This window comes from Aphanomyces astaci (genome assembly GCF_000520075.1).
Source record: "Aphanomyces astaci strain APO3 unplaced genomic scaffold supercont1.51, whole genome shotgun sequence".
NCBI lineage: Eukaryota > Oomycota > Saprolegniomycetes > Saprolegniales > Verrucalvaceae > Aphanomyces > Aphanomyces astaci.
Genome location: NW_009798314.1, coordinates 86,331 through 105,590, shown reverse-complemented (window position 1 = coordinate 105,590; position 19,260 = coordinate 86,331). Strand labels below are relative to the sequence as shown.

Genomic DNA, 19,260 nt, shown 5'->3' with positions numbered 1-19,260 from the left:
TAACTGTAAGTGCAGTTTGACGACTTCGAACTTCGATTTGAAGTACTAGTACCTACCATGGAGTAGTACCTAATCGTTGACTACGTACAGTAGTACATGTACTAGTACGTACAGTAGTAGTGTGTCCTTCACAGTACTGTCATGGGTGAATGACGCGACAAGTTGATTCTTGAAATTGCACTTCAACTTATAATTTTTCAGTGGCACTAGTATACTATTCATACGTATTACTAGTATTACTTGTAAGCTCAACTAATACTCATAGTATTCTTCAGACTATCAATATTATTACGGCCACTTCAAAAACAGTGTATGTGGATATCAATTGCTGCACCTACGGCATCCCCACAACTGTCTGGTCGACTCGTTGTGTTCCGTGATGAGCCGCAAGCTAGGTGGCACTGTGCCCGTGCCCAGATTGCACCACGAAGTAGCCACACCTCCCGTGGATCTGTGACGACGCCCGTTCCGTCGTAGCAACGAGAACCACGTTGCACAGCAACAGCCATCATCCTGCTCGGGCTTGCGTCGTTCGTTTCTCCATCATACTATATTGTGATTCATGATGATTGTGGCTGTCAAATTCCCCTTGGACCCCAGAGCATCGAAATAGTGCTGGAACTATGTAACCTGGCTACTGTAACCAACTGCACTAGTTACCACTGAATGCAGTTGTTCCCTTGACTCAAACCCAATAGAATTATGTAATCATTATTAAAACTAGGTACAGTGAACGTACAAGCGACGACCAACTAGACGAGGTACCCGGTACTCAGTCTGTCCTCGTCGTCTGGGTATGTGGATGAACAAGTGTGAAGATGCGATCGAAGCATGAACGACACGTTCGTAGCTGACGGCCGTCGGTGGGGGTCCAGCGCGAGGCAGTCCAGTCCCAGCTGTCGAAACCACGCCGGGCAAGTGGCAGAAAACGTCGGAAGGATGCGACCTTTGGCGACGCCGTCCATGAGTCCGAGGTCCGTGAGCGGGTGGCCGCGGTCGTTGCGGACGTTGGCGTACGGCAGCAGCTCCGTGCTCAGTTCGCTCAAGATCACGCCAAAGCTGAAGAGGTCGGCTTTCTCCGTGTAGTGGCCATCGAGAACCACCTCGGGCGCCATCCACCGGTACGTGCCGGCGTTGAGGGTCAGAGTTTGATCATATGTTTCCCGAGCAATGCCAAAATCGGTGATCTTGGACCCACGGACAGAATCCAGCAGCACATTGCGGGACTTGAGATCGCGGTGGATCACGATGGGGTCCATCGAGTGCAGGTACACCAGTCCTTCGGCGATGCTCAAAGCACACTCGACCTTGTCCTCCCATGCAAACAGTGGAGATGACGTGGCAGCGTGGTTGGCCTGCAATACGCTGCGGAGGTCGCCCCGGTCCATGAACTCGGTCACGAGCAGCATATCCACTGGCTTGACCCACGCTGCACCTACGAACGCCACCACATATCTGCACTGGATTCTACGTATTGACGTGAATGAGTGTGTGGGTTGGCTGTCCTGCACCTAGTACTCGTATCCTGCACCTAGTAGGAGTAGTACTACTACGACTGCACTTACTTGGCGACGAGTTTGATTTCCGCGACGAATTGCGCTACCGCGATGCTCGTGGTGGCTTTTCGAGGCAGCAATTTCTTGACGGCCACTCGGTCGCCCATAAAGTTGCCGAGCCACACCTGGCCGAACGCGCCTTCCGCCACGACGTGAACTAGATGGACACTGGAGACGGGAATGCGATGCAGTTCCAGCAGCTGCAAGTCGGCCAGCATCGTCTGGGTCACGTCGAGGTCTTTTCTGCTGTTCAGGGCATTCATGGGATAGCTCCCTGACGAGGCATGAGTAGTTGCATTCTGACTGCTGCTATTGTGTTTGGGCAAACTGGCAGTGTTGGAGGATAGCTTGGCTACGGGGCGAGTTTCCATTGGAGAGCTCACGGCGTCGAAGGCAGCAGCAGCTCCCCGATCATTCTCGTGTTGGTTGCGGCGACGGCGGCGGCACCAGCATCCAAGGGCTATGAGAAGGAAGAGGGCTACAGCCCCACCGACGGCACCTCCGACCACGGCTGAGCTAGAACCAACCACCGTGGACTTCACGATCAGAGGAGATGTGGGGGTGGTCGTTTTCGTAAAGCACAAATTGACAAGGTCGCCGTTGGGAAAAGCGGACTTGGTCACTACGTCGTACATATAGCAGTTCAAACTCGGAGAAGCCGCGGCCGCCACTTGGTTTTGATTGAGCAGGCTAAAGCAATCGGGAATCGTGCAGTCGCCTTTGAGCCGCGTCGAGTTGATGTTGGTGTCCACGACGGTAGTGACATAGCAGCTAGCGTATATCGGCTGATTCAACAAGATCAAGTGGGTCTGCGTCATGATCTCTTGACTGCACATCGTCACAGACGCCGTGTGGGGGGTCGGTGTAGCCGCCGCCATGGCACCTTTCATTGTCGGATGCGGAAAGTGAACCGATTGTGGTGGTCAAAGTCGAAGTTTTGGTGCAACTTCGAAGTGCAAAGTACCAAGATTCGGAGAAGCGACAGAGTTGACAAGGAAGTACTGTACTGTACAGTTTTTGGTTTACAGCAAGCGTGCTAACGTGGTGCCATCAAGAAGGCTACCGATGCCATTGTTCCTACTAGTATCGCACGGGGCTGGAAAGGAGTAAAGCCCAGAGCTAGGATCGCAAAGAAGAACTAGTACTATACTAGTAGTAGTCCAGTGGAATCATCGTTCGTGGGTGCAAGAATAGCATGGAAGGAACGCTGCACAAATTGAACTCTACAGTTGCTCGTTGCAACGTGAGTAGGGAGAGCTCAAAAATACATTGCAAATAGTTAACTTACAATAGCTACAGTAGCGAGTACATCCTCATACACCAGCGGATAAGTGAGCTACCACCGCTTGCATTCAGCGCGCACACCACAAAAATGACGAATGCAAAGAGTCTTAATGCAGGTATGTACCAGGATGCAAACGGTACAACAATGTACGTCTTCACGGTACAGTGTACTAGTACAGTAGTATATCAGTACGTCAACCACCCAGGCGCGCCACCTTGAATTATTCATCGAAAACCAACCATCGACGAACGCCTGTCATGGCGCAAGCATGTCGTTTGCTAGGCCTTCTAGGCGTCATATTAGTGCTTTGGACGGAGCAATGCCTAGCTAGCCCATGCACCTCGGACGACATCACGGGTATCTTGCCACTGTACAAGAAGTGCACGGCCGAGTCGGGGCTCAATCTGGCCAACACGAGCGAAGCCACGAAAATCTGCTTCTTTCCGGCGTGCCGGTCGTACATTCGGGCCCACGACCTCGTCAATTGCACCAGCCAGGGCATCCCGACTTCTGTGATCGCACGAAACTGCGACAACTACACCCCTCGACTGGTCGACACCCTCCCTTCGTCGCCTTCAGCGTCCCCGACGACGACACCAGGAGACCCTCTAGTGCCGTGCAGTACGGACGCGCTGCAGCCGCTAGCCCTTATTAAACTCAAGTGCGAACAAGTGTCCAACATCACGTCGGTGGCGAACGTGACGACGGTCGCGATTTTGAAAATATACTGCAGCTTTCCGATTTGCGTCGCCAGTCTCAAACAATATGCTGCCTTGACCTGTGCCATCAACGGCGCGCCGGCCACCTCGTTTACCACCCTCTGTGACGACCCCGCCCCCCCACTCCAAACCACCACTGCATCCACAACGACAACATCCCCCCAGTCGGACAACGAATGCTCCCCCTCGTCCTTGTCTGCAGACTTAGTTGCTGTACAAACAGTGTGCCTCCGTGTCGCCAATATGGCTAGCCCCCCTACGACCAAAGTAGCCATGGACGCGCTCTGTCAGTATCCAGAGTGCACCCGGACGTTTGCCTTGTACGGAACGTTGAAGTGCACGCTGAACGACCAGCCAGCGTCTGTCGTCGCCCAGACCTGCGCAGGGACCTCCCCCCGTCCACCCCCGGTCCCGTCGGCAGCGCCCACACGGATCATGACATGCAGAACAGCCGCAACCTTGCTCGCTTTTTTTTTGTCCGTGCCTGGGATTTAAATGGCTACATCTGATAGGGTAGCTAGCTAGCTACACCCGCGTTTTATCATTGGTATTAATTAATAACACTCCAAGAGGGTTGAATGGTATCATTCGATAGATGCGACCACTGACTAAAGAAAAGGGAATACCGTACGTGTATTGTAGTAATATGTACGAATTGTACGTTCTGAGCGTCACGGCAAACAGAGTTGGATGAGTATGTAACTCAAAGATCAGCGATTTTCCTGAGATTTGTACTGTACGTTTACGTCCACAAAAAATCTTGACCGTACACTGGTCGTACAGTATACCGTAAAGTACTCGACCTCGTTGTTCCACGTTGATCGGAATGTGCTGTTGTCGTCGGGTTGTGAGCATACAAACCTGCAGATATCCTACCAATCGCACCACCAACACATGACCAAGGCATCTTGACTTATCAACGACTTTACTACGTAGTAGTACAGTACAATCATACAGCCACTGCAATTCTGGTGCATTATTGTTTCTACCATGGCGCCGCTCCCGTGCACCAAGGCGTTTATGACAAACTACGCGTCCAACATGAGTGTGACCGTGAATGCCAACTGCTACCTTCGCCATGGCCTGCTGAATGGGTCGATTGATTCGCTGCGGATAGCCACCGAGGACTGCCAAGTGACCAACTGCAAGTCGCTGATCACTGAGATCTACGTGTTCACGAGCTCCGACTGCACATTCGTCGAGTCTCAAACGGGCAACCAATGGCAGTGGACGAACTTGTACAAGTTTTGCGATATCCCCGTAGCGACCACCACTATCGCCACATCCCGACTACCTACGACGTCGGCGCCTTCGTCATTCAAGCCGGTGACGAGAGCGCCCATCTCGACTTCGTCATCCAGCGGTGACTCGATGCCCCCATTCACGATATGGCCGGACGGATCGATCACGTTGACCTCGGAACCGACCTGGTTTGAATCCAACAAAGCTGTTGTCATTGGGGTGAGTGTCGGCGTGCTGCTGCTGCTGACTCTGGTTGTGTTTTTCTGCCGACGCAACCAACAACAGCGTGCCACCGACATCCCGACTCGGGTTCCGTACGCCCCAGTCCAAGATACCGCCACTCAACAAGTACAACGCTCTAATAACCTCAACAGCCACCAGCCACCAAAGGGGAGCTATCCCTCCACGATGGCCACCGGGGCCACCGGCACCACGACCGCCACCGGCAACAAGACCTCGTCAGGTAGCATGATCCCCGACGGTGTGCTCGACATGTGTGGCCTCGACATGCATCGCATCGCGTCCAACGAAGTCCGACCAGTGCAAGCCATCGCCCAAGGCGCGTATGGCGAAGTCTGGCTCGGCCAATATCTTGGTCAAAAGGTCGCCATGAAAAAACTACTCACGTCCACACCTGTGACAGTGTCGGACTTGCAAAAGTTCATATGGGAAATCTCCCTCTTGGCCAAGTAAGTTTTCACGGTATTGTATTTTTATTTTAAATCATGCCAGTCTTTACTGGATTTCAAATAACATTGCGTGGTGCCATTCTATTTTTTGTGATTTTATATTTCAACTCATTCTTGACCTTCAACAACCGATGTACTACTTACTGTACTGTAACTAGCAGTTCATTCCAGAGTGTTTACATGTTGATATTGAAGTTTATAGTTAATCGAAAAATGACATGGCTATTATAGGATTCACTCGCCGTACGTGGTGCAGTTCGTGGGGGTGACGTGGACCAAGCCAGCCGATATGACGCTCGTGACTGAATACATGGCCGGCGGCGACCTCCGCGGTGTGCTCGTCGCTAACTCGTCTGCCCAGTCATTTAAGTGGTACCACAAGGTACAATGTGCGCTGCACATTGCCGAGGGGTTAGTGTACCTCCACACGATGGACCCAAAGGTGATTCACCGCGATTTGAAGTCGCGCAACGTACTGCTGGACGCCGACTTTAACGCCAAGATCACGGATTTTGGCATTGCGAGGGAGACGGACGACGCCACCATGACCGCGGGCATCGGCACGTACCGGTGGATGGCGCCAGAGGTGCTCATGGACGGCCACTACTCGGAACTGGCGGATTTGTTCAGTTTCGGCGTGATTCTGAGCGAGTTGAGTACGGAACTGGTGCCGTACTCGGACTTGCGCAACGGCGCCGGCAACGCATTCACGGACACGGCCATCATGGCCAAGGTCATGATCGGCCAACTGCAGCCGTCGTTCGCCCCCGACTGTCCTGCGTGGTTTGCGACCCTCGCAAGGGAGTGTCTGGCGCTGAGTCCCGCCGCCCGACCAAGTGCCATGCAAGCGGCATATCGACTGCGATTGCACGTGGAGAGCAACACTCGATGTATTAATAGTTACTAGTCGCGATAAATCTCTCACCTGGGCCTAAGCCAATAAGAACTCGTAAATGGAGGGAAGTACATCTCCTACGTAGTATACATTACTGTAGCCAATACATATTCGACATTGAATTAACTGTAAACAAGAGATGCGCCAATCAGAGTCCACGTTGCTGACGTGGTACTAACTAACAGTGTAGATTTTATCACCTGGACTAAATGTGATTAAAAGTACGCCATTTCTAACCAAGTACTGGTATTATTAATACCTCTTAACTTGAAGTTCTGGGAGATAGGATCTCTCACCTCGACGAAACCATACTATAATCAAGTCTATTCTTATGTATACTTGACTTGCGTTTGACTTCCGTCTATATTATACGACTTGCGTTTGACATCCCGTCTATATAGGACGGGAAGTCAAACCAAGTCAAACGCTCCTATAGGGATATTAATAGTATCCACATTGCTACAAAAATAATTTTGTCCCATCTGGTGTCCCAAGTTGGGACATTTTGGGAATTCAGGGCTGGGAAAAACTATATTAAGATCTATTTTAGCTTGTCAATATATAATTGCACTATAGTATTGTTGAAGAACAATTCATAATTTTATTGAAATTCGAACCACCGAAAAATTCAATATTGCTGACTCGGAGCAATTATTGTCCATATTTTCATAATTGACTTAAACGATGGTCAAAATCCAAGGCCTTGGCGCGTAGCATATCGGTTTCACGACCAGGCGGTGGTGGATAGAGTACGCCAAGTGTTTCCTGAAAATGTATATATTTTTAAGATGAATATTTTCAAACAAATGGTAATTTTTAAACTCATCGAACTCGTCATCGTAACCCTTCATCAACCTCTTCGTCCAGATACTTGTGTCGGCGGCACGGTGGCGAAGAAGGCTCGGTGTGTAGAGTTCACGTGTTGGGCAAGGTTTTAGTAGCCAGTCGACTACCTGATGGTGGATGTCACGCACTGGCGACTTGAACTTGAACCGAGTTATGATGCGGTGGTTGCCACTTTTGATCACGGGATGACGATTCGTCGATCTTCTCGAAGAAGTGTTTGGCGAGTTCCTTTGAGAGTACGAGGTCGCCATATTAATAGTTGGGATAAGGGTGTTTTGTATCATAGTAATGAGAAGTGAGGACGTTGAAAACAATTAAACGATTATTGGTCAATATGGTCTACTAAATAGTACCAATTTATTATTGGTGCTGGTGATCGAACTGTCGAAAGTAAATTATTGTTTTCAGCAAACACAGAAAATAAATTACAGTATTGCAGTGGGGCAATTACCACTATTTTAAATTCCAATTATTTTCTCCCCAGCCCTGGTGAAGATGCTCTTAAATGTATCTCAGTAATTAGCGATCATAACCGGGGATTTAGCATTAAATGTACTCGCGGGGGGTAGCTACGGGCTACTAGTAGTAAAGTGTATCCGGATGGTATAATTCCCTCATTGGGCCTGTTTTACAGTTAATCGGGGAATTGCTCAAAATTTGCACGTTGCGACAATTTCTATACTGCTACTACTAGTATTAATAGTAGTACTTTTTCGGGGCTCGAGGAATCATTTTCTTGCATTTCAAATAATTGGAGCGAATTTCGCAGATATCCATATCCGGATACGAGTGAAGTAATCCGGATGCTCGTGCTTCCGTGTGACTTTTCAGTGCTGTCATCCTACAAGAAGGACGATGGACGACCCAGCGTATTGCCCGAGTTTGATCGGGAAAGTGATCAGCCAGTTCGACGACGACAATGGCACAGTGTTCCGCGGCTGTTCGTACTACGAAGGCTTGAACAAGGCCGCGACCCAAGTGGACCCAGCCGAGCTGCGGGAAAAGGACTGCAAGAACCCAGACTGCGCCGCCCTGTGGGCAGAGTTTGTCTCGTTCACGTCCCTCTGCCCTATCCTCGACCAAGAGACACGACACACCGTCAGCATCTCCTCGCTCGCATCCGTGTGCGCCCCCACGACAGCCAAAGCACTGGCCTCCACCGCCACGCCATCGAACCCTGCGGCGTCTCTATTGACGACCAACCCGTCCTCAGCGCCAACATCATCATCCGCAGCCACGATCGGTATCGTTGCAAGCATCGTGGTGGTCCTCGTGGCGCTTGTCGTGTTTGGCTGGACGCGGTATCGCCGCAATCATTCCAGTACGACTTCCTCTTCCAAGCACTCCACTCATACGTCAAACGATCGATTGGACGGCGACACCTACGAACCCCACGGAACTCCCACCCACCACCCCAACAACCACTCGACCGCCAACTCTTCCTCGAACGCAGCTTCTCTGATGGACTCGGCCCAGCAGAGTCTCATGCAGCGCAGCCTCCTGGACCTCGACATGGTGCGCGTTCCCATCGACGAGATCTCATACATCAAGCCGCTGGCGGAAGGCGCGTACGGCGAAGTGTGGTTGGGCAACCTGTATGACGGCCCCGTAGCCATCAAGCGGTTGCTGCCGACTCGGCGGACCACGGCCGTGGATTTGCAAAAGTTCATTTCGGAAATTGTGCTTCTGTCCAGGTACATGCAGTCAGTACATATTGATTCCCTCGGTTTACGGACATTGTGGGAACTTTAGAATCGAGTGTCCGTATGTCGTGCATTTGATTGGCGCGGCGTGGACTCGCCCGAGTGACATTGTCATGGTCACCGAGTTTATGGCTGGTGGCGACTTGCGGCACGTGCTAGACACGAACCAGCTCGATGACGTAGCGTTCTTTCCCTGGGTTAAGAAACTCCAGTGTGCCCACCACATTGGCGAAGCGCTGGTTTACCTCGACTTTATGACACCGAAAGTCATTCACCGCGATCTAAAGTCACGCAACGTACTGCTGGACGAAGACTTTAACACCAAGCTGACCGACTTTGGCATTGCAAGGGAGACGGACGACGCCACCATGACCGCGGGCATCGGCACGTTCCGGTGGATGGCGCCAGAAGTACTTCTGGACGGCCACTACACGGAGAAAGCCGACATATTTAGCTTTGGCGTCATCTTGTCTGAGCTGAGTACGAACATTGTGCCATATTCTGACCTGCGAAACGCCAAGGGCAACGTGTATACTGACACTGCCATCATGGCCAAAGTGATGACGGGCGAGCTGATTCCGACGTTTGCATCGGATTGTCCAGAGTGGTTTGCAGAGCTCGGAAAGTTGTGCCTGGCGCTGGATCCTCACGCCCGACCGAGCGCGACCATGTTGGCGTTTCGATTTCAAAAAGCAGTCCTGGCAGCAACAGCATTGCATCACGAGTCATAGTAGAGTAGACGCATGTAAATATATATATATATATATATATATAAAACACCGTGAATTTGGTCTATACAAGACACATGCCATTGCGAGAATCAAAGTATGACGCCGCCGTGGCTTGTGGAAGGGGGAGGGCAGCTGTATTCACGAGAGGAACCGACACATGCTGGATATGTAATGCAGCCTTTCACTCTCCAAGTACAAGTACTTTGCAAATTGAAGTTTCAAGGTAGCTACGCGTAATGGTTTAACGTTATAGCATGCACCACCCGAGGTACTTGGTCGTTCTTAGTGTGCTTACAAATCCAACCTAGACAACGTTACGATGTCGTTCATTCAAACTCACAACGTTGTACGGGTTATATGCTATACATACTTGGTTTGAAGGTGGCTCCACTTTTGCTTGAACAGTCACCTTGTCCGAGGTATTAGCTGACTGGCTACTCACTACGAACCGCCGAATTCGGACTGTAGCCGCGACAGCGGATAACTTGGCGTTTATGTTAATATATACACTATTTACCACCAGAGTGTTGCAAGTTGGTTGTGGGGAGATTGGTCGAGATTGCAGTGTGCCCGTGACACGTCCGCGTCAGCCAAACGAGGACGGGTTTGTCACATTGCAGTACAACAGTAGCAACGCGTGACGTGGTGACGAAGGCACAGACATGCAGCAACAGCAGCAGTCTTCTAAAACTAACGTTAGTACGATCAACGTACAAGCCACCATGTACGACGAGTTCAATGAACCCCTGTCTAGTAGTACAGTGTTTCTACTGGGTATAGTCCAACCCTTGCGAGCAGTACAGTTGCAGGAACTGTACAGATACTATCCACGACTCACGAGTGCAATCAATTCACACGAGTCAAACCCACCACTGCTGGGCGCATTCTGCCATCTTCTCGCCCCACAGCCGATGGATGACGGCGGTACCGCTACCACCACGGCGAACCCGCCGCCAGCCGTCAACGTCAACTCGGTCTGCCAGGCCGCGTACGCTCCGTTCATCCAACGGTACCCCACGTGTGCGTTTACGTCGCTACTCGCGCAGAGTCAGGTGAACGCGACGTCCGTCCGGTCCTCCGACTGCCTCCCCCTGTCGCAGTGCCGCGTGGGGCTGACGACATTTGTGGCGGCGTTTCAGCCTCAACTCCCGACGAACCTGCTCGCCAAGTGTCTGCTCACAGACACCCCCACGAAACTCACGACCCCCGTCGCGTCCCTCAATGCATTGTGCCTGGGGGAAATACCGCCAACTCCACCGCCTCCACCACCGCCTCCACCTCTGCCTTCATTTGCCCTTCCTTCCAGCGTCACGCCCTCTACTACAACCTCTACTTCCCCTCCAACTTCAACCAAGCCATATACAAGCTACACAAGCGTCGTCCAAGTGATTGATCCGTCCTGGGTCGCTTCGTCGTCTGTGAAACCACTTGTGTCCCCAGGCGGTGGCTCGGTCACCCCTGCCCGCGAACCGAAAGAAGCCGACGATCCCAACCACAACGTCGCTGCCGCCGCCTTGATCATCTGCGCCATCCTCTTGGCGGTGGTGGTGGTGTTTGGCGTAGTGTGCCTCGTGCGCAAGGCGGTGCGGCGGCAGCGCCGCGTGGAAGAGTACAGCAGCATGCAGGATTTGACCGCGACCGAGATGATGCTGCTGGAACGCCGCCGGGAGCAAGCCACGTCGTCCGTCACCACGACCATGGACCATCCCCCCCCGCCACCACCACATCCACTCCACCCGACACCGTACTTTACCTCCACGATGAACCATGGCGGCGGCGGTGGTGGCAACAGCTTTGTTCTGGATAGCTATGATCTCATGACGCCCAATTCGCGTTCCAGCCACCATGCGACCGCGCTTTCTAGCGGTACCCCCAAGCAGCAGCAGCCGCGCCGGTCGTTTCCCCCGCCTTCGCCCCTTCCCTATGACGATGACGTTGCTGACTTGGCCAAGTATTCGATATCCGCGGCGGACGTCCGGCTACTGCAGCCGTTAGCGCAAGGCCTGTCAAGAGAAGTTTGGCTAGCCCAAAACAGCCAGGACAAGACCATGATCACCGCCACCCGATTGCTCCCGCACATGAAAACGCCGTACGAACTGCATGTGTTTGTGCGGTCGATTCACTTCTTAGCTCGGTACGAATGTATGTATGTTTTTCTGTATACTGTATCGCATTTTTGAGTATGGTCACGATGGGTTTGGTGCTTGCACTACTACATATATATATATATATCATTTATATTATGCTCCAGAATTTTGAAATGTCGGTCATACGACATTGCCTTTCGGGAGCAACGTTTGGTCGGACATACGTATGACGTTATCACTGTCAACTATCAGTTTCGGACATATGACGTTGCCGTATACATGTGACGAGGCACAAAGTACGGATTGCTAATCAGTTCGGACGATGCATGAGACAAGGCATATCTAACGGATTGTTGGCGCGTAGGATGCAGTGCCCCGAGTACATTGTCCACTTTGTGGGCGTGACGGGGGTGTTGGGTCGCAAGCCAACTGATATGATGCTCTTGACCGAATACATGGACTGCGGCGACCTGCGCGGCATTCTCGACACCAACCACGCCGACAGCAGCTTTCACTGGAGCCACAAACTGCAATGTGCCGCCCACATTGCCCTCGGATTGGCCTATTTGCATGCCAAGTCGCTCGTGCACGGCAACCTCTCGTCGCTCAACGTACTGGTGGACTCGGCCAAAGGGGCCAAGCTCTCAGATATCAATGGCAGCTGCAACCCCCCCGACGGCGACGACGACGATGTTGTGCGGCTCCGGCGGTTTGGTCGGTCGAGGGGGTCCAATCTGAAGCTGCTCACCGCCGGGCTCGGGGCCTTCCGATGGGTCGCCCCAGAGGTGCTCCGCGGCAACCAGCCGACGCCCGCCGCCGACATGTACAGCTTGGGGGTGATTTTGTCGGAGCTCGACACGGAGCAGATGCCATTTTCTTCGAGTGCGTCGTTGGAGGGCGTGGTGACTCCCCGACGCCTGCGCGAAGGCGACCACGCCAACCAGGAGGTGCTGGTGAGCATCGTCACCAATGCCGCGTCACCCGCGTTCTCCCCCACGTGTCCGTCATGGTTTTTGTCGGTGGCGACCACGTGCGTCGACGCGGACCCGACTCGGCGGCCGACGGCGACTATCGTCGCCAATCGATTTCAAAGCCAGCTCGCCACTACGATCGTGTACGACAGTGCTAGAAATTGACGTATCTCATGGGGGTGGAGTTAGTGTGGTCGTGTATCGTTGGAAGTACACTGTGTAATTAATCATGTCGAGTAGTAATATATGTTTCGTTTCCAGGGCAGGCATGAGTTATTATTGCTTGCATTAGTACAGTGCCCACTACTACTAAATATTCCGATCTCAATCTACTAGTACCTGCGGGTACGTACCGGTATGTACAGCTAGCTGTATAGCACCAGGTCCTTTAACATACTAGTTACTATTGTGCTTTTCACTCGTTTTGGCTATTCACACCATAAACCTGGGTGTTTGTTACATCGACCCAGTGTTTTAGATAATCCGTACCGTGAATTAGGATCATGTTTCGTTACATAATGTAATTATAGGGAGGTCATTTATGCAACTCCCTCGCTTTTGCACATTTGAAAAGTGCAAATCGAAGTTATATCTGCTATTCTCGGGACCAAATTGCACAATTCAGCGGTCACCATAAACAACTTTTGATATTACAAATGTCACACAGCGAGGACAAGCGCCGGTGTTCTACCGTACAGCGAGCGATGTGCGTATGGTGCCACATCGTAGAAAACCACGCCATTTTCATGTTCTATCGCATAATACATGCAGGTAGCGTGTACTACGCGATGGAATAATAGCCAAGGTGTTTTGGTCACTTCAGCATCACATGTGATTATTATTGCTCAGAGTTACTAGTATGTGGCATTTATAAAACCCCAGTGAATTAGCTAAAACACCAGGTATTAATATTATTCAACTTTGTAACACAGATACAGCAGAAGTACCACTCTTTTAGCCACGTAAAACCGACGCCAAAACAAGTGCAAAGCACAATACACCTTTTTGCAGTTAAGTTGGACGAAATGCCCGGTATATTTGGTCGTGTGCCCGATATATTTGGCGTTGTGCCCGATATAATTGGCCATGTGCCCGTTAAATTTGGCACCCGAATGTCATGTGCCCAATATATTTGGCGGTGTGCCCGATATAATTGGCCGTGTGCCCAAGGAATTGCCCATGTGCCCGATGAATTGTGTCATGTGCCCAATGAAAATGGAAATCACGCAATGACAAGTCAATTCAACATAGAAATAGTCGTCAAACGACACATGCCGCATCGTTGCTGTGACGTCACATACCAACGCCCATGTTGTCCATGGCCTCCGCGTGTCCACTTGAGGTAAATCGAAAAATGAGCTCTGAAAAGGTGTAGTACGAAGTCACGTACCAGTCGGGCGTTGCATATTATTATTAATAATCGGACTATTCATAGTAAGTAGTACACATTTGATTGGCGATTAACAGTAAGAAATACTATGTTCTGACATTATTAAAATTACTCAAGACTATATTAATATTAATACTATGTCCTGGTTATATTGCCAAACTACAGTATTGCCAAACAGAATGTTTGTATAGGATAAAAAACGAAAGGTCAAATGTCCATGTCCGAGCTCTGATTGGTCCATTCCGTTGGTGCTTTTCAAATCTTAGCGTCCGACATCATCGGACATGCCGCTAGAGCGGCTAACGGACGACCTGGTGGTGGAAATCGCCCGAGAATTCCCCACGCTGAGCAACCTGAATCTGTCCAAGAATGCCATCCGGGAAATCGACTGCGATTTCTCTCTCTTGCGTCACGTGAACCGTCTAAACCTGAGCCACAACCAGCTCGACGACCTGCCGGTCACGCTGCACGCCCACCTGCCACAGCTGACCCAGCTCCTTCTAGCTCACAACAAATTGTACGCTCACTTCCAACCTGACTGATCTGATCCTCGTTTTGACGTAGCACGTCGCTCCAATCGCTCCAGTCGCTAAAAACCATCACACATCTGGACTTGTCTGCAAATGCCATTGACCACCTCGACCAACTCGACTACCTCAAGGACCTCCCTTTGCTCTCCGACCTCAGCTTACACGTACGCTACCTGCTATGCACATATCATATCATATTGGGTCCTATAATGCACAGGGCAATCCAAAGTTGGACGCTTTGGATAGCACCAGGCGTTTGCACATTCTCCGTCGACTGCCACAACTGCAAACTCTAGATCAAGAGTGCGTTTCATATATATATATCTATATATCAACGGTTTCTCTGGATATATCTAATAACTTGCATCGTAGACCTGTTCGGCCTCAGGAACGTGAACAAGCCCGACGATTCGGCGTAGCAACTTCCGTCAACCAACCCCTTACATCCTCCCTCCCTCCAGCTTTTCGGTTGCCACTGCCTAGTCCGTTGACCAATACATCGCCCTTACCACGGACCCCCGTGGTTTCGACTCCCAGTACCCCTCCACAACTCTTGCATTTTCAGCAGTTAGCTCCATCTACCACGAGCCATCCACCACCTCCACCTCCCTCCAACTCGACCAAACAACTAGAACTCATGCAACATCGCATCCATGCCTTGCAAGAAATCCTCACCCTTCAAGAAACGGAGCTGTCGCATGCCGTTGTATCTGCGACAGCGCGAAAACAATTGAGTCATGTAACACCCGATCCCCCGTCGATGTATCAAAAGCTGTTGGCCAAGTGGCGCACCAAAGTGTTTGAGATGGTCGTGGCGGCCAAGTGCCAAGACATGGCAAGCCATGAACTAGGGCAGCAAGCGGCGCGGTCTGTCCACATCATGGAGGTACGCTCACGTCATATGACGTTGTTCGCTGGGATAGAAAAGGACATGTCGTCACAACGCATGTATGCGATCACGTCATCCAATGTGGTGATGGTGGGTACTCCTAGTATGGTTCAACACATGGTATATTGTCAGGTTGAAAGACCCGTATATTGCCCATTTACCCCAAACTTGGCTGACCTTTGTGCTGATTCTTTGCCAAATCTATCGATTGATTCTTTGTCTTGACTTTTGTATGCAAAGATCGTTCAGTATCACGCTAATTTCAGTCACACACTAATTCGGTGTTGAATATTTCGTCGATGTGTGGATTTGATTGGCCACTTGATTTTTGTTCTGGGTTTTGATTGGTCGATCGATTGTCTGCCGATTTGGTTAATCTGCTCATTTGATTTAGCATCCTACTCCAATTTTGAATCGCCTTGACAGTATCACGTCATCTATGTACATGTAGTATTTGCTGGGATACAAAATGATATATATCACTCTCTATAACAAAGAATCAGATGATCAAATCATCATTTGATGGTACTTCTTGGTGTTGATTCCCACATGAACCATGTCACAGACGCGGGTGGCTGACCACGTGCGGCATATCCAGTCGCTGACCCAGCGCCTCGCGGATGCCGATGCCGCCGCCCGCCTGCTCCACTTACAACTCGACCAACTCCACGCCGATCGAACGACTTTGCAATCCAAATGTCAGCGCCATGTTGTCACTGTCGAAAGTGAGCGGCAACGTATGCGCGAGATGGCACATCACGTCATCGCGTCTGTGCAGGTATATATATATATATATATATATATATTGTCCTTGACCCCAAATTCGGCTGACTTTTGTGCAGGTATATATATATATATATATATAGTCCTTTGAGCCCAAATTTGGCTGACGTTTGTGCTGCTTCGCCAAATGGTTTCGATCTATCGATCGTTGTGCTGACTTTTGTATGGAAACGTTGTCCAGTGTCACACTCATGTTAGTCTCGCACGAATTCGAGCTAATCTGTTTTTGAGTGGATTTGATTGGCGCTCTTACACAAAGGACAAGTATATTCAACCAATCAGAAAACACCAGCGTGATTCAAGATTGATATTATAGACAACCCACGCAAAATTTTGCAAGTGTATAGCGAATTCACTAAATATATAATATATATATACATATACATACAATTTGTGTAATTTCATAGGACAATGGGATGGTGCAGCGACTGCAGCACATGTACACGAGGTTAACAGACCACGAGCAAAGGCTGAGGCGGCAAGTGCAGCATGCTGAGACGCTGGTCGTGTGCTTAGCCCGGAAGGAAGCGCGGCTTCGGAACCAAGAGGCGGCATGGGAAGGCGAGCGCCGGGTGTGGATCAAGCGGCTTCAAGGCGCCAACGTGGCAGACACCAACACTAGTACTACTACTGGGAAACCAGCTACTACGCTACACAATCTGCCACCAACCAAGGCCAAGAGTTCGTTCAAACTCAAACCCGAGTCGGAACACGTACTGCGCGCCGTGTTTCACCGAGTGGATCCCTATCAAACGGGCCTGGCACCGACCAAGCGGTTCATTGCGGCTCTGCAGTACGTATATATGGGGTTAACACTACAACCTATTTGGTAATTTTAAAGGAGAGATGGAATGATATTTCAATGTGGATTGGAGCATTTGTATTGTGTTCTACTCAATTTAGTATTTTTTCTATTGTGAATGAACAACCGCTCTACAATCCGGGACCTTCGACATTTGATATAAAACTGAGTTTAAGAGGTAGGTCCCGTTGTATCTGTATTTCTACATTCGATATTCTTTTTAGCCAATCATTGTGCAACAACGTTCATTCTTTTTAGCGAATCATGCTGTTTAGCTAGATTTGTTCGTGATTTCAAGCATCCCTCAAAATATGAGCACATTTGAGAAAAATCCGAATATTTATTGGTTGATATTAGAAAGGACTGGACTGTGCGGCAAGAGTTGGGGGCCGCGGGGGTCGATAAGTTGATGGCGGTGATGAGCCATAGTCCGTTGTTTGGAGTGACAAAACACGTGACGTGGGGGGAATTTGTGCTGCTGTTTTTGCCGGATTTGTCACCTCTGCCAAAAGACGCACCCGTGGTCGACAACGTACCTGAAACCTCGGATGGGGTCCCGGTGCCGTTTGAGGAGGGGTCGAAAGTGACAAAACCCGCACTCACGCTGCCATTGAATCTGGACGAATGGACTCGTGACCAATTGGAATGCCACGTCGTACATTTGGAGCAGGAACGGGCGCGGCTTGTGTGTCGCGTCAAGGTAGGGTGATTCTGAGTCTGATTCGTGGACATATCTGATTCTGATTCCACGTGGAAATATGATGGGGTAGGAGGACGCCAGCGAGTTGCAACATCGCGTGCGCGGCGTGCAGCAGCAGTGGCACGTCAAGTGCGACGCCCAAGTGCAGTCGATGGCGGCACTTCAGGTGCCACCACCCACCTCCATGTACATTGCTTGGAATGAAGTTCACGAGGGGTACTTATGTTGTAGGACACGATTCGAGACTTGGAGCGCACGCTCGCGTTGCAAACCAACGCCCACGCGCATGTAGAAACCCAACTCGCCGAAGTTCGTGCGCAAAGTGCCACGGCCGACAGTGCGTGGCGCACTCAAGTGCGCGAACTCGAGCTCAAACTCGACAGTGTATCCCGAGAGCACGACAAGGCCATGGCGCGCCTCGAGGAAGCCCATGCGATGGCGTTGCAGGTCGTTGTGATGCTGGTTGATGGCGTTGCTAGTGAACTTGTGACCATATTTATATATAGGATGCGGCACTTCAAGTGCGGCAGGCCCAGAAAGACCAGGCCAAGCAAGACGTGTACATTCGACAGCTGGAGCGGCAACTGAAGCGCCTTCAGGACTCGGTGGTGGCCCAAGAAAAGGACGAACTTCAGGCACTCGCTCGTCAGCTTGAAAAGCGGTACGTCTAGATAAATCGACCCACCGTAATTAGTGTCGTTATGGTATTGTCCTTTTACCCAAAATAATTTGGACGTTTGTGCTGAATCGCCAAATGTGCTATCGGTCGATTCTTTGTACTGCATTTTGTATGTAAACTGATGTCCTGTGGTGATTGCTATCACACTAATTGAAGTCACACACTAATATAATCCTAGGGACGTGGAAATCACCAAATTGCGACGCGAACGAAATGCCTTGTTGACCACCCTTCGAGAACAGGTTCGTATTCCATCTAGTATGCAAGTAGTAGTATATACTACTAGTAGTACTCTTATGCTAGTAGTAGTCGTCGAGTGTAGTCACATATTTGAGCTAGGAAAAAGCGCCTAGTCCGATCATGGTTGATCAAGGAACAGACTTGCCGGAACTCGTCGTTGCCACCGTGGAAACCAGCGACAAGGTAACGACGCCTGCGATACAGTTGCAAACTCCAAGGAAGCCACAGACGGCGGCACCCCCTGCGACTCGGTCAGTACCACCGCCGACGTCTCTCAGCCATCGGATGTCTGCGCTGACGTCTCAAGCAAATCGATGGCTCACCGACGACGACGACTGGGCCCATGACGATGTGTAAACAAAGTGTGGCGTTATTCGAAGATCACCAACTATTAGTGACCACCATACGCCAAAGCTTTAACCTGTGACAGAGCAATGTACAATTAATTTGCAATAAGTTTTAAGAGTAGCTAGCATATGAAGGGGATTCGTTTTTCTGATGAATATATATTAAAAAAAGTTCT

At 50.5% G+C, this 19,260-nt stretch overlaps 6 protein-coding genes across 7 annotated transcripts; 4 read left to right on the top strand and 2 right to left on the bottom strand.

Moving 5' to 3' along the window:
• Nucleotides 1-677: 677 nt before the first annotated feature.
• Nucleotides 678-2,485, bottom strand: H257_13794 (TKL/DRK protein kinase). The gene is made up of 2 exons (XM_009841457.1): nucleotides 1,566-2,485; nucleotides 678-1,467 (listed from the first exon to the last, which is right to left on the bottom strand). Exons 1-2 carry the CDS (start codon nucleotides 2,444-2,446, stop codon nucleotides 753-755), a joined length of 1,596 nt encoding a protein of 531 aa, XP_009839759.1. The 5' UTR covers nucleotides 2,447-2,485; the 3' UTR covers nucleotides 678-752.
• A 583-nt stretch (nucleotides 2,486-3,068) lies between these two features.
• On the bottom strand, nucleotides 3,069-4,133 carry H257_13793 (hypothetical protein). Its single transcript, XM_009841456.1, has one exon. The coding sequence runs from the start codon at nucleotides 3,833-3,835 to the stop codon at nucleotides 3,377-3,379; it is 459 nt and encodes a 152-aa protein (XP_009839758.1). The 5' UTR covers nucleotides 3,836-4,133; the 3' UTR covers nucleotides 3,069-3,376.
• A 417-nt stretch (nucleotides 4,134-4,550) lies between these two features.
• Nucleotides 4,551-6,525, top strand: H257_13792 (TKL protein kinase; the record flags this gene model as incomplete). Its single annotated transcript, XM_009841455.1, has 2 exons — nucleotides 4,551-5,491; nucleotides 5,723-6,525. The coding sequence occupies 2 exons, from the start codon at nucleotides 4,551-4,553 to the stop codon at nucleotides 6,396-6,398; spliced, it is 1,617 nt and encodes a 538-aa protein (XP_009839757.1). The 3' UTR covers nucleotides 6,399-6,525.
• Nucleotides 6,526-8,067: 1,542 nt separating this feature from the next.
• Nucleotides 8,068-9,705, top strand: H257_13791 (TKL protein kinase). The gene is made up of 2 exons (XM_009841454.1): nucleotides 8,068-8,926; nucleotides 8,985-9,705. The coding sequence occupies exons 1-2, from the start codon at nucleotides 8,088-8,090 to the stop codon at nucleotides 9,664-9,666; spliced, it is 1,521 nt and encodes a 506-aa protein (XP_009839756.1). The 5' UTR covers nucleotides 8,068-8,087; the 3' UTR covers nucleotides 9,667-9,705.
• An 872-nt stretch (nucleotides 9,706-10,577) lies between these two features.
• Nucleotides 10,578-12,889, top strand: H257_13790 (TKL protein kinase; the record flags this gene model as incomplete). The annotated part of the gene is made up of 2 exons (XM_009841453.1): nucleotides 10,578-11,800; nucleotides 12,118-12,889. The coding sequence occupies 2 exons, from the start codon at nucleotides 10,578-10,580 to the stop codon at nucleotides 12,887-12,889; spliced, it is 1,995 nt and encodes a 664-aa protein (XP_009839755.1).
• A 1,509-nt stretch (nucleotides 12,890-14,398) lies between these two features.
• On the top strand, nucleotides 14,399-19,211 carry H257_13789 (the record flags this gene model as incomplete). 2 transcript variants are annotated; one of them, XM_009841452.1, is made up of 12 exons in its annotated part: nucleotides 14,399-14,631; nucleotides 14,679-14,808; nucleotides 14,862-14,947; nucleotides 15,017-15,530; nucleotides 16,099-16,311; nucleotides 16,724-17,109; nucleotides 17,476-17,818; nucleotides 17,889-17,984; nucleotides 18,050-18,265; nucleotides 18,325-18,479; nucleotides 18,676-18,739; nucleotides 18,837-19,211. In XM_009841452.1, 12 exons carry the CDS (start codon nucleotides 14,399-14,401, stop codon nucleotides 19,092-19,094), a joined length of 2,694 nt encoding a protein of 897 aa, XP_009839754.1. In that variant the 3' UTR covers nucleotides 19,095-19,211. The 2 variants fall into 2 exon arrangements, with proteins under 2 accessions (XP_009839754.1, XP_009839753.1); XM_009841451.1 differs by lacking the exons at nucleotides 14,399-14,631; nucleotides 14,679-14,808; nucleotides 14,862-14,947 and having other exon boundaries at nucleotides 14,990-15,530.
• Nucleotides 19,212-19,260: the final 49 nt, after the last annotated feature.